The sequence below is a fragment of the Melospiza melodia genome, chromosome 3 (assembly GCF_035770615.1).
Source record: "Melospiza melodia melodia isolate bMelMel2 chromosome 3, bMelMel2.pri, whole genome shotgun sequence".
Taxonomy (NCBI): Eukaryota; Metazoa; Chordata; class Aves; order Passeriformes; family Passerellidae; genus Melospiza; species Melospiza melodia.
In genome coordinates this window covers 115,290,917-115,317,410 of record NC_086196.1, presented here as the reverse complement: position 1 = coordinate 115,317,410, position 26,494 = coordinate 115,290,917, and the positions used below count along the sequence as shown (strand labels likewise).

General features: G+C 43.0%; 1 protein-coding gene across 5 annotated transcripts in view; it reads left to right on the top strand.

Moving 5' to 3' along the window:
* The first annotated feature begins 663 nt into the window (after positions 1 to 663).
* XPO1 (exportin 1) overlaps positions 664 to 26,494 on the top strand; it is a 34,527-nt gene continuing 8,696 nt past the window's right edge. Inside the window, exons 1-14 of one of the 5 annotated variants that reach the window (XM_063152803.1) lie at positions 664 to 809; positions 1,364 to 1,419; positions 4,953 to 5,084; positions 8,698 to 8,799; positions 12,594 to 12,666; positions 19,879 to 19,940; positions 20,016 to 20,060; positions 20,147 to 20,328; positions 20,805 to 20,853; positions 20,946 to 21,065; positions 21,177 to 21,305; positions 21,890 to 22,048; positions 24,362 to 24,559; positions 25,176 to 25,314. In XM_063152803.1, coding sequence (XP_063008873.1) covers positions 4,959 to 5,084; positions 8,698 to 8,799; positions 12,594 to 12,666; positions 19,879 to 19,940; positions 20,016 to 20,060; positions 20,147 to 20,328; positions 20,805 to 20,853; positions 20,946 to 21,065; positions 21,177 to 21,305; positions 21,890 to 22,048; positions 24,362 to 24,559; positions 25,176 to 25,314 — 1,384 coding nt within the window. In that variant the 5' untranslated portion in view covers positions 664 to 809; positions 1,364 to 1,419; positions 4,953 to 4,958. Of the gene's footprint in view, positions 810 to 1,064; positions 1,420 to 2,039; positions 2,062 to 2,130; positions 2,150 to 4,952; positions 5,085 to 8,697; positions 8,800 to 12,593; positions 12,667 to 19,878; positions 19,941 to 20,015; positions 20,061 to 20,146; positions 20,329 to 20,804; positions 20,854 to 20,945; positions 21,066 to 21,176; positions 21,306 to 21,889; positions 22,049 to 24,361; positions 24,560 to 25,175; positions 25,315 to 26,494 lie in introns of those variants that run through there. The other 4 variants (XM_063152804.1, XM_063152802.1, XM_063152805.1 and 1 more) reach the window with 4 other exon arrangements.

Here is a 26,494-nt window from a genome sequence, read left to right as displayed (position 1 = left end):
AACCTCCTCCCCTCATGGGCCGGCACCCCCAAACCCCTTCCCCTCACTGAGGGGAGAGACCTCCAAAACGCCCTCACCTCACTGAGGGGAGAGACCTCCAAAACGCCCTCACCTCACTGAGGGGAGAGACCCCCAAACCCCCTCACCTCACTGTGGGGAGAGACCCCCCAAACCCCTTCCTCTCACAGGGATCAGCCCCTCGAGCCCCTTCCCCTTACGGACCGCCCGCCCCGCTCCCGCCATTGCGCCCCAGGCACGCGCCCGGGGGCGCCCAACGGCCGCGCCTTTCCCGCCCCCTCCCGCCGCAGCCCCAAAAGCCGCGCTCTGGCGCGCGCGTCACGCCGCCACCGCCGCCGGCCAATGAGAGTTCGGCCAGCCCTGCGCCCGCGCTTTACGAGCAGGGAGGCGGGGTCTCTCTGAGTGACAGCGCGTCTCGGCCTATCGGAGAGCGGCGGCCCCCCCCTTAGCGCGCAAAGGGCTGCTGGAGAGGGGGCGGATCCCCTCAGCTCACCCCCCCGCCGCCTCTCGCTCCCCCCGCCCATCCGAAGCGCGCAGCGGATTGACAGCCCGCCCGACCAATCAGCGTGGAGGCCGCCTTCGCGGCGGCACTTCCCGGGGCCAATGGGAGCGGTGGCTGGGCGGGGTCCCCGAGGTTTCCAAACGCTCCGCGGCGCCATGGGCTGAAAACTAAACCGAGATGGAATCTCCCAGTCTGAACCGGTTTGAGCCGGTTCCGAGCCTGTGGCATTAGGAGGGGGAGACGCGCCGCGCTCAGTCCCCGTCGCTGCCGCCGCGTGTGTGACCTGCTCGTAGGGGACCCGTAGCTGAGGGGGCGAAGTTTAGTGCGAGCCGCGGGGGGGGCGGCGGGAATGGGGGCGAACTGAGCGCCGGGCGGGGAGGGCGGCAGCCGCAGGGGCAGCAAGAGCCGGCGGGGCCGGGCCTGGGCGGCGCGGGAGGCGCAGCCGGGTAGATCCCCCCGCACTAGCGAGGCCGAAGCGCCGCGCCGGCCGCTTTCCCGGGGCTGAGGGGAAGGCGCGGAGCCGAGCGCGGAGCCCCGGGGGCCGCTGCGGGCGCCTGGTGCAGCCAGGCCGGGCACGCTGCGAGGGGAGGAGTGGCGCCACTAACCCCGACCCACCGCCGAGCAGGGAGCGCTCGCCTTCCCCCCCCACCTCCTAACGTGGTGGATTTTTCCCTCCTTCCGTGCTGAATTTTTTTCCTTCTCCTTCCGTGGTCCTTTTTTTTCTTTTTTTTTTTTCTTTTTTTTTTTTTTTTTTATTATTTTTGGGAGGGGGTTATTTTTGGTGGTCTTTTTTTATTTTCCTTTTTTTTTTTTTTTTTTTTTCTCGTGGCGTGTGGTGGTTAGAAACTTGGCTTGGTCGCCCCTACTTTCTGAAGGAAGAGGCTGTGAGAAACCCCTAGGTAAGCCGGGGCTGCGGGGGGGTCGCGATGGGCAGCGCCGAGGGGGCAGAGCGGGGGTGTTTTGAGGGGCAGAACGGGGGATGTGCCCGTGCAGGGGGCCCCAGAGCCCGGCCTGTGCCCGGAGGGATGTGATGGAGCCCGTGGAGAAGCCCTGAGGGCCGGGGGTGCGCTCGGATGGGGTTCGGGGTACGAGCATCCCCGGCCTGGCCGAGCGCAGGCACGGATGCTGCGGGGGATGCTCCTCGTTAGGAGGGGGCCGGGCGGGCTGGGATCGGGCACGGGCAAACCCGGCCACATAATCTGTAAATTATTAGGAGTGGAAGTTTCCAGAAATATTTTTTTGTGTGTGTGTGTGTGTGTCTGTGCAGCAGTATTGAAACGTCCGCCTGGATCACGTGGGGAGCCCTGTATAGAGCGCAGGGCTGGAGCCCAGGGGAGGAGGAGGAGGAGGAGGGAGGGGCTGCGGGGCCACCGCGCTCCGCAGGGCCCCGGCTCGCCCGACCCACCGCCCGGGCCCGCTCCCCGCCGGGCACCGGGGCCCTGCCGGCCCGAGCCGCAGCCGGAGCGGTGCCCGGAGCCGGGGCGCTGCCCGCCCGCCGGGGCGCTGCGGCAGGAGCCGGGGAAGGGCCGCGGCACTGGGTGGTGGGTGTGAGTTATTTCCAGCCGAAAATGAATGCTCTGAGGTGCCGGGCAGATGTTGCTTAATCCGTCTCGTCCTTCTCCTTCACGTGTGCGTGTGTGAAGGAGCGCAGGGAAGGGGCGGTTTCGTTGCCATTGCTGGTGGTGTGTGCAGCGTGATGCGGACGCGTTTGTCGTGCGCTGCGTTTCAGAGGCGCTCAGCTCTCCTGGGTGGGATTTACAAGTGATGCAGCTAATTCCTTGGAAGAGGGAGGAAATTCATTTGCATTGCGTGCTTGGAAATGGGGCACAGTGACTCTCCCAGGGTGGGTTTGGTTTTTATTTTAGTCGCTGCCCCAATGAGCTTTAAATATTAGGGGTTAAAGGTGCTGTAGGATTCATGGTAAATGCTCAACGTCTCTTACTATTAAGTGCCTGCTGTTATTGCTGTGTGCTACATGCCAAAATGAATCGGGTGTACCACAACAAGCTAACTGTTGTGTTAAAGGTCCAGGGTCATCGAGAGTTGGGATAACTGTGTAAACAGTGCTGTAAATGCAGTTCTTTTGACCTTCGGTAGATGTCACATTCTTGCTGTGTTGTAGTTCAGATTTTTTTATCGTTTGGCTTTTATTTTTATTTTTTTTGTTTCTGTTAGCCCATTTATTGAGGGACTGATTAGTGGAGCCGAGGCTTAATTCTGTTCCGGAGTTGAGGCCGATGGGGGAGGGCAGAGTGTAGGAGTACAGTAAATCAGAGATTACGAGCTCCATGTGGGTACAGGGTTAGCAGTGGGAGATGGGGTTGGTTGCAGGTGCTGCTGGCCACAAAGCCGCCATTTCTGCGTTTCGGCTGCCGAGGTAGGTAGGTCATTGTGGAGATAATGCTGGGAGTGGCGAAGGGCCCTATTCAAAACATTTCCTTTCTGCTCCCATGTGTTGAATAACTTCTCTCGGTCACGCTGCTCCTCCTTGGCGCCCTCGGGGTGGCCTGAAGAGCACCGAAAGAGGCTCATGTCTGCAATGAATGGCCCTACCTGAGTGCATGGCGTTTGTTGTAGTTTGGGAACCGCTCTCACGGCTCAGCCATGGAGGCCAGATGTGGACAAAAAGGGGCGTGCCTGGAGCGCTGACTGCTCTGAGCCTCTCCGTGGGTGCAGGTTCCTTCCAGTGCTGCTGCTCACTGCCACTCATTCACCAGGTGACATTCTCTGCGTCCTCCTGAGCCAAAAGAATGAAATGAAGAATGAAGTCAGCCTTTTCTGCTGCTGTTTCTTGCTTCCTGAGTTAACATCACAGTTTTGAGAACATCAGGAGTTGAAGGAGAGAAGAATAGACATGGACTGTTATTATAAATTTATTTTGTTCCCTTCTTGATGTTTATTTTCTCTTGGTTTTGCAGGAATGTGTTGTAAAAAGATTTTCCTGGATATTGAGATGAACCCCTTAAAATGACTGTGTTAGTGTAGTAATACTGAGTTTTTGAGTTGAAAATGCAATTACAATATTTGGGCTTGAAGTTATTTTTATATATAGAAGTAACAGAAGTTCCTTGACACTACTTGCAAATGCACATTTCCCAACAAAAGATTTTCCTTGTCTGGATGCTGCAGTAAAACTTTCACTTAATTAGTAATTACTGGGGTTGAGGCACAGGTTTGTCTTGCTCTGTACTTTTGAGCATGACTTGAATAGGTAAAGCATGAAACGAACTCTTCCTTGCACACGGAGTTATTTAGTGAGAGCACATCTGACTTTATGGGGTGTGTTCCTGGAAGAGTTTCAGGTTGTATCTTTCTGAGAATGCAGATGGCTCTGCTGTAACTTTCTGATTGATCTTGCTCTTCCCAGACTTGTGAAGGAGCAGTTTCATGTGGGATCTGTAGGTTTGCAGGGTTTAGAGAGGAGTGTGAGTGGCACACAGGTGGTGTAGATGGCAGGGTGGGAATATGGGTTAGAGTTGTGTGAGAACAGGGTGATAAACTTGATTAATAGGGGTTTCAGTGTGGGGAAGGCAGGGTGGTGTGAAAAAGGTAGAGTGTAACTTACCATCAGAAATTCAGTGGCTTCGGGCTTGTTTTCCTGCTTTTCACAAATGTCTTTATCTTGCACCAGTCTCTGGCCGGTAAAGAATCTCACACACCCCACCTGACTCCCTTTGCATAATATCAGGGCTGCTCTATCTGGGACAAAGAGTTAATGCTGTGTCCCTGGGTTTAGGGGACCTGAAACCTCCAGTTGAATTCCATTTCAGTTTGGAGTGATCTCACATGGCACACAGAGCAGCCTGCTGATTTAACAGTCTCTGTGCTTCGTGGTCTCAAAGTGCCTTCAGTCAACTTAGTTTCAGTGGTAATTTTTTTACTTGGATGTGGTTAACTTGTAAGGTGGTTTTCTTTTTTTTCCCAACAATTTAAAAAATGCCCTGTGGCTAATTTCTTGCTGTGCGTGTAGATCACGTTTCACCTCCATACCCAAGTGTTTAAAAGCTTTTGGAACTGAATCTTCTGAATGTGCATGTTGGCCTTGGGAACTCGATACTGGCTGAGGTTGCCGGTCTGGGTTTTGGTTGTAGTGACACGGCCAGCAGACATGTGGGGGTGATAGCTGCTGTGAAAGGAGCCCCAGGGTGCTGGTGGCACAGCCCATCCTCTGCTCAGGCTGTCCCTGTGTGTTTTACCTGCTGAACACCCTGAGAGTTGAGCTGGGGTAGTGATGGGTGAATTTTTCAGGAAAAAGAAAAGTTTGTCCTGTTATGTGCCCCACAATCAAAGCAGTGTTGTAGGCAGTGTTATCTGCTGCTGCTAACAGAAGCATCTTGTTTCAATGAGACAAATGAGATAAGTTGAAGCACTTGCTTTGCAGCTGATAATAATTTCTTACTAACTGATCAATTTTTTAAACTTTATTTTGCAGTAATCTATGCCAGCAATTATGACAATGTTAGCAGACCATGCAGCTCGTCAGCTGCTGGATTTTAACCAGAAACTGGATATCAATCTCTTGGACAATGTGGTGAACTGCCTGTACCATGGAGAAGGTGCACAGGTAAGGTGGACTTGGAACATGCATTTATTGACCATGTCTAACCTTACAGCAAATCAGCTGAGCAAAATCAATTCACTGCAGGAACAATTAGTAATATTGGTGAATTTACTGAGCTAGTGACTGGAATATCACTGGCAGTCACGTGGAATGTGAATTCACATTGAAATGACTCTTGGAGAAATGTTTATCTGGTGTGTGTTCATTTCTAGCTTGCCTTCAGATGTTGAGAATTATTATTAGCAAATGTGATTGGTGAGGACACTTGGTGCAGCTCCCCTTTCCTGACTCTGTTCTTCAGGAAGGTCTGAGCTGCCATAAATGTAATGTTTGCTTCACTGAAGAATTGTCTTTAAAAGAAAAATCTTTGTGATTATATTACTGTGTTTGTATTTGTAAAGAAGCATGTCATGCATATTTAATAGAAGAGTTTGTTCTTTTCTTGTGTCTGGGTTTTTTTATTTTCCATTACAGTTTGCACAGGTTCTTCTTGCATTCATTCCTTTGGAGTTAGTGCAGATTGTGAAATATTAAGTTGAAATGGGAGGACTGTGCATTTGTGTGTTTGCATATATTGCCTTGAAAGTGAATCTTGTATTGCTTTTTTTAATCTGTGTCTTGAACTTCTTTGGAAATGAGACTTAAATGTTGAGGGCAAGTATTGCTACAAAGGGTGTTGGCATAGTTCCTCTCCTGGCAGATTTAATTGTTCAGGCTCAACAAATTGGAAGTTCCAGTGTCAGGCATGTCTTACTAAGATAGTCTTGCACAACAATAAGTGAATTAAATGGGACAAAGTAGCTGATGCTTTTCTATTCTTTCCAGCTGTTAGAATAAACAATGATATACTTGCATATACTTGCTTTGTGTATCTCTTTAGAGGAAAAAAAAGCTTTTGTAAAGATTACTAATGTGAATTCCAATAGGTTTTGAAATACCTTGTTGTTTTTTGAAATATTTGCATTTTGGGTGTCCTAAATTCAAATAGTTACTTGCTGTAATTTTTTAAGTGCTTAAGAATGACAGAAAACTCTTTGTAGCTCTTGTCTTAGAAGTATGGACATCTGTAGCACTTTTGTGATCTTTTACTGCCTGCAAAACAGGTGATGCTTATAATGTTGTTTGGTTTGAAAAGAGCTGAAAAAGTTGGGAAGGTTTGTAGGGAAAATAAAGGATTAACACTAAATACAAGGATCAAATTGCCATTGTTCTGGCATTGTGAGAAGTTGCTTCACTTAAAACAGCTGGGAAAACTCCCCAGTATTTAGAAAATCAATGCAATAGGATGCAAAAATTTAAGAGGTGGTGTTTAACTGGCAAAAGTAAGTTATGATATGAACTTGTATAAATACATTTACTTACACGTGTCGCCTCAATGAAACTTTGGGCAGCTATTTTAGTACCTTTCCAAATTGGAGACATTTTAGGGAGTCTGAGCTTTTTCCTCTTCCAAGGAGTTAAGAAAAAAGCAGGAAAAAATGGTTCTCAGTGGAGTCTGACAGCTCAAGCCCTTTACTGAAGGGTGACAGGAATAATAGGAGTTGAGGAAACTGAATATTAAAATTGAGAGATTACCAGTGGTTTTCCTGGAACAGGTCAGGGTAATGTCAGGGTAAAACAGGTTTAGAATGCAACCTGAATGGCCTGTGCTGAACTTGCTTCCAGATTCACCTGCCTCCTCCTTCTGCTTAGTTCTTCTCTCTGCTTGCAAAACTGTTATCTGCTCATCTGTGTTAGGCAAGAAAGAAGCTATTTTCTGTCCTGGAGATTTGAAATTTTTTTTCTCAGCTTTTTTGGGTATACTTTTCTGAAAAGAAAGAATGTCCCTGCCCCAGTGCAACACATGACTAAGGAGATTTCATGCAACTCATAAACGTTTACCTGGACTCATCCCAGCCTCTCAATTCCATTGATTTGTTAGATATTCACATAGATCTTCACATGTCCAGAAAGATTATTTGCAAATTCCTTTTTGGTACCAGCAACATGATAAAGCTTTGTTCTTGATTAACCATTATTACTGAATTTGTGCTGTTTATGAAACTGCAAGGTCTGATGTCCACAAAAGGGGTTTGTGGGTGTGAGAGCAAACCTCAGCCCTGGGAGAAGGATATGGACTGTGTTTTGTTGGTGTTGAAATTTGATCCTGAGATATGTCACCAGTATTAGAAGCAAACAGAACATGAGGCCAATAAAAAAACACACTTGCAGATGTAAACAGTTATTCCTTCCCTTTTAAAACTAAAATGTATTAAAAGTGCTGGTTTTTCTGTTTGGTTTTTTTTTTATTTTTTTTAGCTCTGATGTCACACTGGAACAATAGGGCTGTGTTGGTTGTGGTCTTAAACAGAATATTTGTGTGGTACTTGTCCATATCAGATCGGCAGGCACTTGCTGGTCCAGTTGCTCCACTGTGCTCAATTATATCAAGTAGGGGTGCAAGTGGTGTTGTACAGGTAGTTTAGACATCCTTGCCCTTTTCTGTTGAGACCTCCAATTTTATTTTGTAAATCACATGCCAAATTTGTCAGTTTGTTATATTATATATATATATATATATATATATATATATATATATATATATATATATATATGGGGTCTTGATTGGGTTTCTAAGTTGCTGAAAATACAAGTTTTCTTACCCCAATTGCTGATTAGCTCAGGTATGGATGAGACTAGAAGCTGCATGGCTGTAGTGAGTTTTAACTGTTGAAGTTAATCCTAGAGCAAAGCTTTAACTGCTCTGTAACTGTCCAGTTGCCTCTACAGGGCTGTGAAACAATGAATTAAGTTGTGTTAGTTGTGTTGTGAAATGCCCACCTCGTTGCTGAGGCAGTGCCTGGTGCTTGCAGGGAGTACAGTTTGCAGCAAGATTTGTCAGTACGTGGCACTTCTGGAAATGGCTGACATCACTTGGGCTCCCTAAGAATTCCTGAGGTCATGCAGGCTTTTGTAAGGGATAGCTAAAATGAATTCAGCCATTTCAGTGTGTAATTGCTTCAGATGAGGTTTTCAAGAAACCACAGGACATTACCAGGACAGTAATTGATAATGTCAGTCCCAAGGAAGAGCAAAGCATTAGTGTGACCAGCTCCCTTCCTCCTGCCAGCAGGTTTTTATTAGGGTTTTGTAGGTTGTTAGGTACACCAGGGATCCCTCTAATGCTCTGCTCTGCTGTTCTTCAAAATAAAATCAACAAAACAGTGTTCCTGGAGCCTGGCACTTGGTATAAGTGTTTCCACTGGAACTGGAAAGTTTGGGTGCCCTAGAATAAAGTTTTATCTAGAAGGCTTTGTGGCAGGGGAGAGAACTTCATTCCCTAGTAGGTTTTCCCCACCATGTGTGCTGTTCCTGCATGTTTGCTGGTCTGGATGAATCATTCAGGATGGAAGAGTGGAAATGAGGAATTACTGTCCTGCATCAATTGGCTTTTGGAGTTTGGTTGTTACTGAACTTGAGCTGTCACAGGAGGAGGCTTAAGGGACTTGTTGCTGCTGGTTGAGTTAACTCTTAGATAAGTAATTGAAATGGAGTGTTACATAGTGATGTCTTCAGTGACAGTATATAACTTCTTAAATAATCTAAATACTTTTTTCAAATCAACTTTTTCTTTCAGCAAAGAATGGCACAAGAAGTGTTGACTCACTTAAAAGAACATCCTGATGCATGGACAAGAGTTGATACAATTTTGGAGTTCTCTCAGAACATGAATACCAAAGTAAGTAAATCAACTTTTATTTATTTGGTTTTCCTCTTTCTTCCATTCATAAACTTTGAGGAAGGTATCTCATTTTTAGCCATAGATTTTCTTGATTCAAACCATATTTTTTGATTGTCTTGTTCGCAAAGATTGCTTTAAGCAAGAACTGTAAATGGAAAAAAATATTCGGACCTCATTTTGCATTGCCAAGAGTTTTTCCCTCTCCCCCTTTTTTTTTGAGGATGAGCTAAATTGGATACACAGAATTTTTCTCAAGGCACACGCAAGCATTTTGCCAGTTCCCAAGATTGGTGTTGTGTCTATATAAATCTGAGTAATGAAAAGTCTCCTAGAGCCACATTTTGTCCTTTGGTAAGTGCCTGGCTGTGTGTGATCATAATGAAAGCCACGTGCACGTAACTGAGGAGAAAATTTGTCCCTAGGTGTGTTAAAGACAAAACAAACCTCATTAGGCCAAGGTTTTGGGCAATCAATAAAGGTTAAGCACCCCAAAGTTGGTAGTACATCAGTTCTTTGCTGCTATGCAGAACACATTTGCTTTTTACTGCTGTTGGAAATCCATCCATCATGGTAGAGGCTAAAATGGGCAGCACTCGGGGCTTTTTCTGCAATTTGAAATACTGTACCTAAGACTTGTGAAGTTTGAGCCAAAAAGATGAGCAAAATGTGTTTTCACTGTCTTAAGCTTGATGATTATTATCTCAAATAACTGACATGCATGTTTTTCTGCTGGATACATACTGTGCTCAAACAGAAAAAATTATGTTTGGATGGTTTCTGAAATCATGTGGTATTCATGAAGCAGTTCATATTTTTTTTTTCGTTGCTCTCTGAAGTTGAGGGGAAAGTAGTTTAAAGAACTTCCTCAAAGTAATACCTTTAAGCACCTTTAAGTAACAGTGTTTGCCTGTTTGCTTGCCTGGTAAACTTTGCTTTTTATACTGACAGACATTACTAATGTTTAAGTTGATTTATCAACAGTATTTTTAAAAACTCAAATTTGTCTTGTGAAAAATGAGATGATTAGAGGAACAGAAAGAAAGCAACAGGTAAAGAATTCTTCAATTTACATAAATTGCAAATGATTTGGTGCTAAATTTATGCACTATGACATTTGGCTTTTATGCAATCATATTTTTTCTTTAATTAAAGCTGTTAACACTACCTGATATTAATCATAATGTTCCATTATGTTGATTGCTTGTAATAGGAAGAAAAGGGGTGTCTTCCTGTGCAACTGACACAGCTAGGCTTTGACGGCAGGCCTCCACAAGGTCTACCCTTTTGATTCCCTTTAACTGAATTCTGTTCATCAATTGTTTTTGTTTCTTGGGAGGTGGGAGGGAAAGGGATTCGGTGCATAAAATAAGTAATAAGGGTGCCATAGAAATTTCTACCACAGGGATCATTTCATGCTGGGTTTTTTTTGAGTGTTTTGCTGTTGCTTGTCCCTCATCTTCATAACTACTAGTGGTAGACAATTAACAAACCAAGAGTAAATTAGTTTTTGAAAAGCTTCTGTGTTACACAGAGATGAGATGTGTCCACATGTGCTGTTGCAGTAGTTGTTTAAAAGGCAGGACTTGTAATTGGTATCAGTGACTTTTTTGGGAGTGGTGTTCCTCATTAGTCAGAGAAGTTTAGAGTAATTGGAACCATTAAATAAATCAAACAAAGTAAGAACCCCAAAGGCCCCCTGCAGGATGTTGGGGCTGCAGTGAGGTGTGGCAGAAGGATGTGCAGGTGAGGGTTGTACGCAGGGATTTTACTGCTGCTGCTGTTCAGTGTCAGGGAAAAGGAGTTTTTTGGGACTGAGGAAGAAGCGAACAAGGCACTGCAGAGGGCAGAACTGAAGGCACAAAAGGAGTGGAAACCTTTGCAGCATGAACAGCTGAAGGTCCATGAACCCAAATGAGATGTTTGAGCAGGTAATGAGGGCCAGGTGTGGCAGATTGCTAGAGGTGTCTGTCCTTTTCTTTGACTCCAGGAAATTCTCGCTTAGGGAAAAACCCATTGAAGATGAGGTCTGTCCTTAGTCAGTTGTTAGGTTTTTCATTTAAGTTTCATTTGGTCATCTAGTATTTGTTAAAATGAAAGTAGACTTGCTATTCTGGTGTAAAAGCTAAATAAGTTCACTTGTGGAAAAAAGTTTGGGAGGAAATGAGCATTTCTAGTTAGTTGATAGCTGAAAAATTAATGTATGTGCCTTTAGAACATAGAAATTTCACTAGAGTTTAGATGTGCTTCAGGAAAGTTTAGCACTGTCTGATAGAAAAATTCATACTGTCAACATTGTTAGGAGCTTTTGTAAGTATGTTTTGTATCATGAGCTTGGATCACTTGCAGATGGTGTCTGTAAATTTTTAGCAGTGGCTGGAATCAATTCCTGTGGAGCATTTTGCTTAAGAATATTTTTGCACGTTTTCCTACATGTAAATCCCCTTGATTTCATTTAGCTTTTATGTCAAGTAATCAAATCAAATTTTCAGGATAAAATCTAGTAGATAAGCTTATGCTGCTGACCATGGAGGCAATAAAAATACCCTTTCAACTTTCTGTAATTCATAATTTCTCTTGGTGCCCAGGGTTTTGGTAGGGGACAGAACATTTTCCAGCTGCAGGATGTGCACCTGAAATCTCCTGGGACTGGGATCAGATAGGGAAGCAGAGGGATGTAGGTTATGCTAAGATGAGAACAGCAAAACTGCTCTTTCAGTACAATGTAGCTTGGGACAGTCTACATTGTGTATTTTTAATTAAACTGAAGTCTGGATGATCCCTTTGGTGGAAATGCTAATGATCCTACTTTGTGTAACAACTAACCAGTTTAAAGAGGAACTCTTATTCTCAGCCAAACTTGGAACTGTGAAAACTTGAGTTTACCTTTCAGGCATTGATTTTTTATTTTTTTTTCTTCCTAATCCATTGTAGATAAAGTAAATGCAAAACTCCTCATCCCCTTTTCTCTCCTGTCTATTCATGCTAATGGGGTTTTACATTTTAAAGTTTTTTTGGTTGTACCATGACAAACTTCTTTCCCTGTTACTGTGAGTTGGCAGTAGGGACAAATGGGCAGAGGGAATGGCCATTTGCAACGTTAATGGTTTGGGTAAGAACATAGGAAGGAATTCCTGAAAGGTAAAATGATTTCCAAGAGCTTATTCACGTTTTTATTGTTCTTTGACTGAGCACAAAAGTTCATCTTTAAATATTAGCAATAGCTGCCATATTGGGGTGGGGATTGAAATTAAATAAACCTGTGGGTTGTCTTGCTGTTCCTAAAGTAACACACCAGTGAAGTTTGGGAGAGAATTTCTCTAGAAAGTGCCAGTGTCAGGCCATGTGATGCTAAGACAAGATTTTTTTTTTTTGCAGCTCTTAGAGGAACAGTAGGAAGCTTGAGCCACCATCCAAGCTGCTAAATATTTTAGGAGCCTGGTTGTGTTAATACTCAAACTTAGGAGCAGTCATTTGTGATACCAATTCACATCTGGCTGCTGCTTTTCCAGATAGCCAAAATTGTCTGCCAGAGGGCTTTTCATTATTGCTTTTCCCCCCTCCTGGTGTGAGCATGATCAAACAGCAGGACTTAGTATAGCCAAGAATAAAACAAGAAAATACGATGCATGAAACCTCAGTAAATGGGTGACTAGACATATATTTAATAAAATTGTTAGTTTAAGAATCTTGAAGTCTTAGATGTTAAGTGTGAATGTCTGATTGAATGAGAGTCCTGCAAGTTAGTCAGTCCTACAGTAACGTACTCACATTTTGTTCTTCTCCAATTTCAGTATTATGGACTGCAAATCTTGGAAAATGTGATAAAAACAAGATGGAAGATTCTTCCAAGGAACCAGTGCGAAGGTAGGGAGTGACTTTTGTCTTTTCCTCAGAACTTTGTGTATTAACTGAGATTTACACTGTCAGTCTCTAAGTAGCATTCTGTCATGTGTTATGGTATCTTGAATGATAAACCACATCTTTCACTTTTGTGATAGTGATCTCAGTGGGTTGGTGAGCAGCTGAAATTCTGCAGCTTTGTGGAAAAGGTGTCACTGATAGTTTTGAAACTTATGAGGTGAGCCACTGGCATTGGGGTAGAGATTTTCATTCCCTGTCCTTGGCACAGGAGGTTTTGTTTTCCTCACCCTCTGGAAGCTTTGTGGGCAGCCTCAAGCAGACTCTGTGGCCCACTTGTTACCTTGTGTAGGTTTGTGTTATTATTTGGAAATTGTGTGCAGTTAGAATGATTTTTAAATGGAAACACTAAGTAAATGGACTGTCTCACCTGTTGATGGTCACTCATTAGGCAGGGAGGTGCTGTGCATTTGGGTTTAATTAATGAAGTGTGTAACAGGCAGATTGCTGCAATTGGTGCAGAGTAGGGTAAGCCCCAGTCTCCCATCAATGCTGGAAGTCTGTAAATCAATTCTGTGTTTAGTTTATGGGTTTCCCCTCCCCTGTAGCTTGCAGTGTTGCTGACTTTAGACATTGGCTGCAGTAAATGGGGGTACCCCTGTGGTGCAGGGTTTGTGCTTTTCACATGGCTGCCTGTCATCATCACAACTTGGACTTCAAAACATTAAGTACAGCCACTTCCAATTCTTGATATTAAATCCTGTCACTCTTCTATACTTGGCTTTTTTCCAAAAGCTGGTCTTGGAACTAATGAAAAGTTCCATATTTCTGTGTTCTGCTGAGAGCTTTTATCAACCATGCTGAGACATGCTTTAAATTTTTATTGCCAGTGCTTAGCTTCTGAAACTGTATTAATGAAACCAGAATTTGGAGCGCTGATGAAAACAAATGCACAGAGAGAGACTTCTACATTTTTGTGCTTGTTCCTCTTCTCAACTTTCCCCCTTCCCTTCCAACTATGGGTTGGCAAAGGGTAGCTGCCTTTGAAAGTAAAACTGAAAGTGAAGTTTCCATTCATGCTGCTGTTGGAGGTTTCTAGGGAGCAGCTTCAGCTAAGGCTCAGACACAGCTGTGCCCTTTTGAGAAACTGAAAGAGCACCTTAGTTAGCTAAAGTTAAGTGTTATTTGTGCTTTTCAGTACTGGAGTGTCTCAGCTCAGTCAGATCTTGTTACATCCCTGACTGTGAGCACTTGGTTTCAGCGTTTGGAAGTTGTTGTCCTACAGTTTTGGCTGTGGGAGCAGAGCAGGAGGAAGAGGAGTCCGGAGTATTGCCCAGTGGTGGAGGGAGATGTAGAACAGATGTCACAGGATGGACCTAAGTGGAACAGGTGCCAAATGCAGGATGTACTTCAGGAATTCAGACTTAAAATTCATGCTCTTAAAGCATAGGAGAGCTGAGAAACAGTGGTGGGATGAGGTGCTGCTGGCTGTGCTTTGGGTCATTTTATCTCCAGCAGTGACAGGGCTGTTGGGTGGTTCCTGCCATCTCAGAAAATGCAATAACTCTGTTTGTTACAAGGCAAAATAAAGTTACTGTCTGTAGGTGTGCAGTCATCTTGAGGTATCCTTTTCTTACTTTTGCTGACATATATCTGTGAAAGCTCCAGAGGAAATAAAAAAATCCTTTATAATAACAAAGGTGTGTTGTTTGTTCAGTTTTGAAAACATTTTCCCTTTAACAGAGGCAAACTAAAATTGTGAAATTGACTTTTATCCTGTTCTGGGGAAACTGGGTTAGTGGCTTTCGCTTGTGTGGTAGAAGAGGAACCAAATGTATTTTCTGTACCATGGCATTTTATCCAGCTTGGCCTCAGTGGTGTAGGAGGGAGAATCTGTTTCATCTCTAATCCAGTTTGATCTGGTCTGTGGTAGTTGTTTTTTAAATTTTTCTTATTTGGCTGATGAGACTGGCTGGTACAAAAGAGCTGCTCCAGAGCTCATTCAGGTGGCTTGATTACCTGGGAGATAGCAGTGCTGGTTAAATTGAGGTTTCCTTGACTCCAGCCATTCTTTGGTTGACAGGATTTTCCTGTTTGAAGTGTAACTAGTAGAATGTGTGTGCAGGAAACTGAAACTCAGGGTACAATGGAATGCTTAGTGCATGCAAACCATGCAGGTTTCAAATCAGTTTTACCTTCTATCATAATTTATAAAACATGTCTTCTGCATGCCTGCTTGGTTTGTGTAGTAAATACAGCTGACAGATCTTGCTGTTGGTGAAGAGGAAGCTAAATGCATTTATGAGGAAACCACAGTAGCAACAGCAGTGATTAAGAGTTAAAGTCAAGAGCAAATCTGAATTAAATGGTCAGTGAATAAAAAAAGGTTTTGAATTACTTCCCTGAAACTTGTTGGTAGAAATAAAGCAATGTTGCTAATTACAGAGCATGAACTGTAAATTTCTTACAGGTTTTTTGTTTTGGTTTTTAGCAAGTTGTAGATCAGAATGACTTGTTGGGCTGTGAGGTTAGCCAGAGGTTTGGTACTGCTTCTGTGTGCTGGACGGTTTTAGCTTCCAGCCTTGAATTTCAAATGCAAGGAGGAAAATGTTTTCTTCAGATGTATTCTTTTGACATGAAGCTCTGTTCTGAAGTTTTGCTTTTGTTTTAAGATAGCTTTTGGGTTTGAGCTTTTCTGGCCCTGCTGGCTTTTAAGTTTTGAAAAATAGCTTTCTGTTCCTCAGGTGGTGGTGTTTGTGAGCACTTACAAAAAGTGAGTTTTATCTTTCCATAATTCTGAAACAACAATCAGGCAAAGCAATCAATTTACAATTCTAAAATACTGATGTGATGGCATTTTGGCGGGGTTTTTGTTTTTTTTTTTTTTTTCTTTGCTTTTGGAGTTAGCAGTAGGAACTGGTTGGTTCTGTAGACAGAAGTGGAGTTTATGAGGCACAAAAGGGGTAAAATTCAGTTAAATCAGATGCCTGGCCTGCATGTTCAGCCCTGAGACCTGTTTGGTCATAGCCCCCAGCCATGGTTAGCCTTGTCTGGGTGATTGATTTAGTCCTGGGAGGGTGCTTGGAATGGCTCTTGCATGGACACCGATGATGTCATGTGGTTTTCACTGGAGCTGGCTGGGGTGTGATGGATTCCAGAACATCCCAGGCAGTGCTGAACCTGCCTGCTGGCCAGGCTCTTGTGCATCATCCTCAGGTAGAGTTCTGAGCTTCCTGAGGTGTGCTACTAAATTGCTTTAAACTCTGATATCCTTTAGAGCTGATTGTTTAATAATGCTCAGAGAGGATGGCATTTGATTCAAGTGCTGTGGTCTCCAAAGGATTTGCTGTGGCAGTGTGAAAACCTGCCTGGAAAGAAAGGATTTTGGTCTCCAGCGCAGTGATACGTTTCATTAATCCTGCATTGTGAAATGAAACAGTGTTCCCTGAACAGAGCGAGCTTGTCTGGAGTGTTTGGGGCTGGAACGGATAAAGCACTTCTTCATTGTGGAACACAAATTCCTTGTACAACTTTGCTCATCCTGAAATGAAAAAGTGAAGTGTTCAGGGATGCAGCTCAGTGTTTTCCAGGAAGGTCCTGGAGTTGGGTGTAAAGCTTTTCAAGCAGTGGAAGATGCTGTAGAGGTGGTTTTTCTGTGCAGTGGTGAGAAATTCCTGGCCTGCTTCATGAGGAAGATGTTTCTTTGCTTCTCTGTGATGAAGAGGGGATGAGCTACTTGTGTGTGTGAAGATAAACAAACTGTGCCTTTTCTGTTGATCATGGATTGATTCAGTTCACCACTGAGGGGTAAAGGTGATTATGGGACTGTATGGGAAAGCATTGTTTCTAACACTAAAAATAAGATGGTATTTTGACTACATTTTGGGACTGAACATTTCAGTGTAAGTGTGTATGCATACAAATATCCCCAGAGGGGACAGCTCAGCTTTAGCATTTGAAATTCTAATTTTGACTGCAAAATAATGTTAATTTGCAGAGTTACATTGCCCACCTGATTAATTTGTGCCTATTATTCTTTATTAGATACTTTATTAATCTTAGTAAATTAGAGTGAGCTTGCATCTGCAGCACCAGCTAAATAATTTTGGACACTTGTTAAAGGCTTGGCTGTGATTGCACAGAAGGCTGTGCCTGTGTGCCTGAGGACAGCAGGGTTTGTTGCAGGTGTGTGTTTGCTGATTGTGTCCATGGTTATTCACCTGCTGTGCTGGGCTGTGGCAGCAGCTCAGGGTACACAGAGTGCAGCAGAGGCAATGGCTTCCTAGAGCACTTCCAAAGGTTAAACTGGAGGATATTTCCTCAAGTTCAGGCTGCAGAAATTACTCATAACGTGACGTTCCTCGCTGTCCCAGTTCCACTCCAGGCATTGCAGGGCTTGGGTCACTTGGGAAAACAACTTTCCCTCCAGGAAGGGTTCAGTTTTATGGATGTTTGCCTCTGTCGAGGAGCAGCTTTCACAGAAGGATGACAGTATCTGGTGGATATCCAGGAATGTTCTACAAGGCCTCAAGTTCATGCCCTTGCTCTATCATCCCTTTTATGGGACTTTGTACAAAAGCAATTCTCAGGCTTTGCTTTCTAGAAAATTCCAGCAGTGGGGCTGGTCCAGGCCTGGAGCAGGGGCTGCTCCCTTTGGGTGTCCTGAGATCAGTGCAGTTGCAAGGTCAGATAATCTCTGAAGAACATTTTGTGTGTCCTGGGTGTTGTGGTTGGTGTTGTTTATGTTTTGCTTTATTGGAAGGTCTGTTTTCCTGCCCTGTCTGTCTCTTCCTGCTTGGCTCAGTGCAGGGCTGAGCTTGGCACTTGTGGTGTTGGCCTATTCAGGACTTGCTCAGCTGCTTCTGTCATGGAACAAGACCTTCTAGACAGTGGCTGTGGGGTTTGTGCATGTCCTGTGCTCTCCTTTCTAACACAACACTTCCTTTGGAGTTCCCCAAACACACTGCTTTTAGCTTATCCCTTGGATTACTGCCCCTGAGCAGTTTCTTGGACATGTTCTGATAGAAAATGGTAATGAGCCTCTGGGTTGATCTTTGTCAGAATATAAATTTGACATATATTTGTTCTGCTGCAAATTCTCTTTCCTATGGAATGATAAATAAATGAGCTATTAAATATGGAGCAGGAATAGAACACTTGAAGTTGGAAAAGTATAAAATGACATCTGTGCCAAAAGGAGCATTAGAGAATTGGATAGCTGCTGCTTTTAGGGGATTAAGAATATGACTTTGTTCACTGGATGGATGATCTCAGGAGCCAGCAGAGTAATATGTGAAAGGAAGCAAACTTTTTAGGTTGTCTTTTGAGCAGTGGTCACCATTTTTACTTTTATTTTAATTTTTTAAATAAAGAAACTGTAGCAGAGCAGCTGCTTTCCTGTGCTGGTCTCAGGGCCAGATCACTGGCAGCACAGTATTGGAGTTGTTATTGAACAGCACAATGCCATTGATGCAGCAAGATGGAAAATGCCATGGATCTGCAGTTGGAATTCTAAAAGCAATATTAACTTTTTAATTCCTCTTTGAAATGTGAAGAGTTGCAACAGTAGGCTTCCCTTAGTGGTTTGGCAGATGGTTATAGCAGTTTAGTTTCTGGCACTGCAAACCTATTTCCATACTGTTGGGGGGGCTTTCATATCTCATTTGTGAATTACTGTGATGCTTCAGCAGAGAGTGTTTTAGGTTTAAAACACCAGGCCTGTGATGCTTGGTGGTTACTCACACCCAGTGCCTGACAGTGATACTTTATTAATGACCATTCTCCTGGAGCAGTGGGGATTGATCCCACTGATGATGGTGATGAATGGTTCCACTTGCAATTGGAGCTACCCGCAGAACAGCTCCTGTCTAGTATGTACCTAATGGCTCAAACTCTGGGTCTAGTTTTTCCAGATTTCATGAGAATGCAATTAATAAATTGTCCTTCCTAATCCGCTTGCTTAAGCCAGAAACAGAAAAAAAAAAAAAGACCCTACTAAATTTGGTCAAGTCCTAGACAAGTTTTGAAAGTTACAACAGAGGGTGTGGATTATGTCTTCAGCAGAAGTCATTCTTCTGAAAGTGACAACTTCTGAAGCCTTCAACACATGCATGTTGTCCATGTGAGTCGGCTGACTTGTCTTGGAGGAGAAATGATTGAAACAAGATTTTTGGGTTCATGAATTTGAATAGCAAAGCACCCAGCAATTCTCAAACTTCCTTAAGACAAGAAAACACTTGCCTGGTTTGTAGTCTGGTGTCAGAGCTGAACTCCTGGAATGTTCACCTGGTCGTGACTCCAGGCCCTCTGAGCGTGCCTTTTCCTGGATTTGGGTGGTTTTGTACAGAATGGATATTGGCACTTGGAAATCATTGTTCCCATGGATTTAGGCATTAGGAGTGAGTTAAGGGTTAAGTGGAAAATGCAACTTTAACAGTGTCACTTCCCCGCAGTGATGGGGGTTTTCTGGTTTTATGGTGAAGCTGAACACTCTAAAATAATTTTAAAACATTAGTAGAAGAGAGACAACAAAATCAACAGCTATAACACACTGTGTGTCCCTTTTTGTCCAATTGCCAGTGTAAGGTAAAAAAAAAAGAAAAAGCAATAGAGCAGAATTTACTGAGATGGTGGACTCACAGCATCCATATATGCTATAAAAGCCCAATGGTTCACACTCAGATTGTGCTGTATTAGTGAATGAAGGTTTGAGTTCTGTTCTTGTAAGGTTTTACAGGAGAAGCTTTGCTAAGCTCTGACTTTAAAATGCTGTGCATAGGAATTCCTGTTCTTAAAATGGATCACCTGAGTAGACTGGAGCAGCTCTGAACTTCTGCCTGCAGTGCAGGTGATGTGTCAGAGCTATCCATGCACTTCAGCAAAGCTGGCATTGCAACTGGAGTCACACGTAGGAAGTTCTGTTTATTCTTGGATTTCACTTAAAAATTACTGCAAGGACACTCTAATCCTTGGTCTTTTGCTTCATTGAGATAGTTTTGGTGTAAAGCCATCTTGTACATCTAAAATATCCCCTGTCAGGGTTGATAAAGGTGCATTTCCCCATGTAGCACACAAGAATAATGCTCACTGACTCAGGCTTGTCTGGCCTGTTAGAGGTGTTTCTGGTTTAAAACCATGAAGAATCTGAATTCAGAAATACTTGTTGCTACATCTGTGATATCTGGCATAGCTGAAAATAAATCCTTTCCTCTTCTGCAGGTATTAAAAAATACGTTGTTGGCCTAATTATCAAGACCTCATCTGACCCAACGTGTGTAGAAGTAAGTGAGGAGTTCTCAGGGGGAATGAGGGAGGGAGCATTATGCAAAGCCTGACTCCTCTCTGCTCTTTTCCAGAAAGAGAAAGTGTACATTGGGAAACTGAATATGATTCTTGTTCAGGTAAGGCAGAGCTGATAACAGTTTAAGCCTTTCAGTGAAGTCTGTGCCTTGGCTGTGTGTGTGATGTGGGGCTGCTCCCTTGGCAGATCCTGAAGCAGGAGTGGCCCAAGCACTGGCCCACGTTCATCAGCGACATCGTGGGCGCCAGCAGGACCAGCGAGAGCCTCTGCCAGAACAACATGGTCATCCTCAAACTGCTCAGTGAGGAAGTGTTTGACTTCTCCAGTGGCCAGATTACTCAAGTCAAAGCCAAGCATTTGAAAGACAGGCAAGTATATCTGTTTAAACCTTGATGAACAGAGTAGACTTTGTGCTTGCTGCTAAATAGGTTCTGTCACTTGGAGCCTTTGTGTGAGCACCTACAGCTGTGTAATTCCATTTCTGAGCCCAAGAGGATTACTGATTTTTCTTTGAAGCACTGCTCCTAGGGGATCCCTAACTTCATTTTGTACACACAGGGATTTGTACCTTGCTGCAAGTAGCATCTGTTGACTGATGGTTCCTATCCTTTAACACAGCATTCAGCATTGATTGATTGTATTTCCTTGTTTTCTTAGAATTTAGCTGCAGGCTTCAAGCTACCTCAAATATGGATTATTAACATGAAAGTAGGGATAAACCAGGTGGCTTTAGAGTGCCTCCATGGGCTTGGGTCTTAAGGACCTGTCCTGTGGGCATAGATATTTTGATTTATGAAATGTGGAAATGCTTAGTTTTCAATTTTTTTTTTTTTTTTTTTTACAGCATGTGCAATGAATTCTCTCAGATATTTCAGCTGTGTCAGTTTGTGATGGTAAGTCACATTTCTTTAATGATGTTTTCAAACTTCCCCTCTTTGTGCCTAACAGTGTCACAATGCCATAAACTCCAAATTGTCATTTACAGGAAAACTCCCAAAACGCTCCCTTAGTCCATGCAACGTTGGAAACTTTGCTACGATTTCTGAACTGGATTCCTCTGGGATATATATTTGAGACCAAGTTAATCAGCACACTAATATACAAGGTATTTTTGCAAAAAAATTAAAAATTACAGCTCTTAAATTTAAATACAAGTTGCAGAAAAGGTGTACAACACTTCTGTAATGATCTTTATTTTTTTTTCTTCCCTCACCAGTTCTTAAATGTTCCCATGTTTCGAAATGTCTCTTTGAAGTGCCTCACAGAGATTGCAGGTGTCAGTGTAAGCCAGTATGAAGAACAGTTTGTAACACTTTTTACACTGACCATGATGCAGTTAAAACAGGTAAATGTTTATCAGAAATCTCCCTTTGAATTTCATATCACAAAATCCGTTTCTGTGGAAAGTTGACAGGTTTATGTTCCTTATAGAGCTCTTGCTAGGAAAAGTATTGTTCTTTGGTGATGTTTGTGGCTTGATCAGAAGATGCCAAGTGTGTTTTTCTGAACTTGATCCAGCTGCATTTCTGCTCTATTGATTTGATTAATTTGAGAGATCCTTTGAGCCCTTGGTCTCTCATGGGGAAATGTGAACTGTATGTCTCAAGACCTAAACTGACCTAACTTCTGCGAGTTTCTTGTTAATTTTTGGAACAGATAGAAACATTTCCCACTAAAACCATACATCAAATTTGTGTAATCTGATCATTCCCTTTTGAGCAGTTCAGATTCAGGTCCATGAGTCCCTTCTTCAGTGTATTTATATCATAAGTGGATGGGTAAAGGGGTTTTTTATAACAGTCTTTTCCTCTCTTGGCAATGTTGGTCCATCTTGAAGGTTCTCCATAAAAATAAAAAAGCAGCATACTTGTTATTAAAGGTAGTTGCTTTGTATAAAAAGGGAAATTCTTGGTGATTTCTTTTTGTTAGATGCTTCCTTTAAATACCAATATCCGACTTGCATACTCCAATGGGAAAGATGATGAACAGAACTTCATTCAGAATCTCAGTTTGTTCCTCTGCACGTTCCTCAAGGAGCATGGTCTACTTATAGAGAAAAGGTTAAATCTGAGGGAAACACTAATGGAGGTAAGGAGCTTGGTTTATCTGGTTCAGAAATGTAGCAGGTGTGTTCTCATGCTCAAAGGTTGTGGAATTTGTTAAAGGAATGGAATTTTCTAGATCATTGTAATTAAAGTTGGGAAGAGGAAAAAAACAGTCAGAAATACAAAACCCTCTCAAAAGGTTTGTTTCCTAGTATGCTTCAGTGGCATTCTCTTTTCAGTGATCCTTTACCAGTGCAATGTCTGAAAACTTCACTCTGTCTCAACCTCTTCTTACTTGTTCCTGCATGGAAGTGTCAAATAGTGCTTCACAGTAAATGAATATATTGTTTTTCCATGGGTTTACATGTTCTGTTTACCTCTCACATGAAGGTGATGTGTTGCTATGGATTCATCAGTCTGTTGTCACTGAGCACCCAGAGCTGCTCTCTAGGGACCAGCACATGCTCCAGGCCAGTTCCTCCAGCCTGGTGTAGCTTCCTGCCCAGTTTGCCATTTCCCAGCTGAAAAGCTTTAAGTAGTCCTCAAGGATGAGACTTTGTATGCAGTAAAGTCTGTGTGTGGCAGAGGCAGAGCACTACGAGGTGACTGTGACAGTAAAACCACTGGGACTGTGGCAAATATTGGAGATGGAGATAAGAATGAAAGATTGGAAAGGCTGAAGCACTGAGGGGTAGAGTAGGGTAAACCCTAATCCCAAGATTAGGGTTTCCAGTTGTGCTGTTTCAATTGTGAGTAACAATTTTGCTGGGACTGAACTGTTCTGTGGTGACTTTTTTGCTACTGCTCCACTCCAAGGCGATGGAGGCTGCTCCCTATCCCCTTGAGGCACCATTTTCTGTGTGCAGAATCAAGCCCTGTGCAGGTGTGGAGGTTGTAGGCTGAGGAACTGCCCTGAGACAGGGGGAGAAAATCAGCACCCCAATTTTTAAACCTGGAGACCAGGTGTATTGGGAGGGAAAAGTGCATTTTGCAGGTTGATTAGCTGTAATCCAGTGTGTCCATCTGAATTCCAGTCTGTTCTCAATATCTTCTGGAGGTAGCCCTCTACAGAAAAAAGGCATATTATTAAAATTGGCTGCGAATATCAAATTATTGTAGCTCATTTAGAGGATGGACTCAGAGCAGCTGGTAACAGTTCCAGATAAATTCCTGAATTTGCAAGCAGTAAACTTTTAAAATAACTGGGAATCAGGGGCACACAGCTCAAGGCTCAAGTTTCCACTTACACTGAGGCTGTACTGAGAAGACCTGTGTAAAAAGACATTTACACAACTGGATTCTGAGGACTTACAGGCTTGAAGTGTTTAACAAAGTTCTTATGCCTGCCTAAAATGCTTCCAAATTAAACTTCTGTAAGCTCTGGTGTAATAGAACCTAAGTACAGGTTTACTTTAAAAAGCTGTGTGCCATTCTAACCTGTTAATTCTTGCACTTTAGATGTAGCAGTTGAAATAATTCCATGGATTCACTGGATCTCTGCAGACCAGCAGAGGAATCTACATCAGTTATTTTGAATGATATTACCTGGAGAAATTGCTGTGTAAAGACCAATGTATGGCTGTTCTGAGTCCCTGAGACACTTTAGGTGGAGATGCTGTATCAGGTCTTTACCTTTCAAAGTGCCTAATGTTGGAGTGTTTAAGCTATGAAAATATCTTTAGATTTTATCATTTCATTCTGTTTGTTCACTAATGGGCAATTGCTTTGATATCTTTCACCAGGGACTGCATAATAAGCTTAGGCAAAAGAGGTTTGTCTGTGTAGTTGTAATTTCTCTGGTTGCTATCTGAGCTTGTCAGAATTGCATCAGTGGCTTTCCCTGCTCAGCCTGCTCTGGCTGTTCTGTCAGGAAAGAAGTTGAAAATGTTCTGGTAGATGACTTCTCTGAAGGCAAAGGAGCAGCATGCCAGGGTCAAAGGATCCAGAACAAAGTAGCAGCAATAGTCTTGAGAATAGCAATCACTGGCAGCAGCTGGTGAGGCTTTTTTGAGGTTCTGAAAATGCCTTGCAAAGCTCCAGAGGCTGTGGGTTTGATAATTTCCAAACAGGCTGGTTTGGTGATGGCATTTCTAAGATGTCTTTAGGCTATTTCATATTTAAAAGCACAACACACACTTTGAAAGTAACAATAAGAGATGAGAGTCCTTCGTTAGGAGTTGTTATGTCAGTCCCAACTCTGACCTGTCAGTGATGTCATTGTAGTGTTAATGCCTCATGTTCCAAACTCTCAGATTCATTTGGCATTTGGGCAGCATTTGGATAACTGAACTTGGAGCCATGTGCTTTGATCTGCAGATATACTCACTAATTGGGTGTTTAAATCACACTTTTCCAGGCTCTTCATTACATGTTGCTGGTATCAGAAGTTGAAGAAACTGAAATTTTCAAGATTTGTCTGGAATATTGGAACCATTTAGCTGCTGAGCTCTACAGGGAGAGCCCGTTCTCCACGTCGGCGTCGCCGCTGCTCTCGGGGAGCCAGCACTTCGATGTCCCTCCAAGGAGACAGCTCTATCTGCCTGTGCTGTCCAAGGTAAGGGACTCCCTCCATGCTCAAGGGAGGGCACTCTGGACATTCAGCTTCTCTTGGTGAATTAGAGATTTCACTTCCTGTAAGGAGGGACACAAGGAAATTTACCTTAGAGTAATCGATAGTTGATTCAACTCTAGTTATAGAATCAATGTGAAAATACTTTAAGATGACACCAGTATATAATAAGATAATTAATGTGATATTAATTAAAAAGCTGATATTTCAACTTTTAAAAATATGTTTAATTTTAACATGAATCTGTATTAAGCAATTTCTGTAAGCAGAAAGACTGGGGTCTTAGAGTTGGAGGAAAACCCATGTGTTCGAGAAAAATGGTCCTTAAAAGACCCCTAATATGACATAAGCATTTTGAACTTACTATTGTATGAATACTACATAGGTTGGAGTTTCTTTAAGTACTCCTCTGTTCATTGAAGAGAGAGAAGTCAGCAGGTCTATCCTCACTGGAAGAAGCTGCCATTTGTTAGCTGCCATTTCTGTACAGATGGATATAACCTGTCTGTGGCTGAGGCTGCTGGGCAGAGGGCTCTGGGGACACTTGTGCAGCTGGGAGATGGGTGGTGGTTGCAGGTTGATGGAGTTTGCACTTCCCCAGGTTCGATTGCTCATGGTGAGCCGCATGGCCAAGCCTGAAGAAGTCCTGGTGGTGGAGAATGACCAGGGGGAGGTGGTTCGGGAGTTCATGAAGGACACAGATTCCATCAATTTGTATAAAAACATGAGAGAAACTTTGGGTAAGTGAACTAGCTGCAGTTGTGTGCTCTGGGATTGTGCAGCTGCATCAGAGTGCTGCAGGGTGTTATCTCAGCATCTCAAGTATTGTGTGGGTGAATGGTTATCAGCAATGGGTACTACACAGGCTGCAAGGGGAGGAGGCAGTGCCTGCTCTGAAGTTTCCTGTTTGAGGCATTATAACCTGATGGAGTAGTAGTTCACTACCTAATTTTGTCCTTAGGTATTGCAGTGATAATGAGACTTTTGAGGCAGGAAACAATATTGAAAGTCCAAATCATAACTTAAGGGAGCAAAGGAAGAGAGTTGTCAGATATTCAGGACATTAGACATTCAATAGTAAATTTATTTTCCCAAGTGCAGATGGGAACACTGAGTGTTGAGCATGAGGTTGATGCACTAGGAATGTGTGTGTTGGAAAGCTTGTGACATGCACAGAGTGTATGTAGTGTAGTGGGCATTTTTATTCTCACCTGTCTGCTGGGGATATAGGTATAGCCGGTGTTAAATTAATTATTTTAATACATCTATATGTGGAATGTGAAAACCATTTTTGTTTTGTGAAACAATTACTGTATATCCTGAGTCTAAGTTGTTTTGCCAAATACAGGATTATTTCTATGAATATGCAGGTCAAGTCTGTATTGCTTATGTTGTGTTACATACAAGAGGAGGAAAAAGAAAGGGGAGGAGAATGTGGTGGAAGTGTTCTGTGGTACAGTAAAAATCTATTTCTGAACCTGGCCATAAATTGCTCTTGACTTGCTGGGATTTAGAGTTTTTTATTGGAGACACTAATCCTATTAGGGGCTGATGCAAGTGACTGAGTTGTGGTACCTGAATCTTCCACCTAGACCTGTTCAGGAGCCCCAGCTCCATTTTAATCGTGGCTTATTGCAACCAGCAGTAAAATACAGAGCTGCAGAAAATCTGTGGGATGACACATTGTACAATGTCCTCTATAGGCAGCCAATCCCATATTCCTACAGGCCATCAGTACAGATGCCTTTTGATAAAAATTTGCCTTGGTGTCATGTAGGATATGCATTGATTTAGACTTTTCACATCACCTGCATGTGAAGTTCTTCTGAGGTTCCTTAGAACTTAAATTCTCAATGAAATTTATTGTCCATCTTTAAAATAATTTGAACAAATTTCTGCTTTAATTACCTTGTGTTGTCA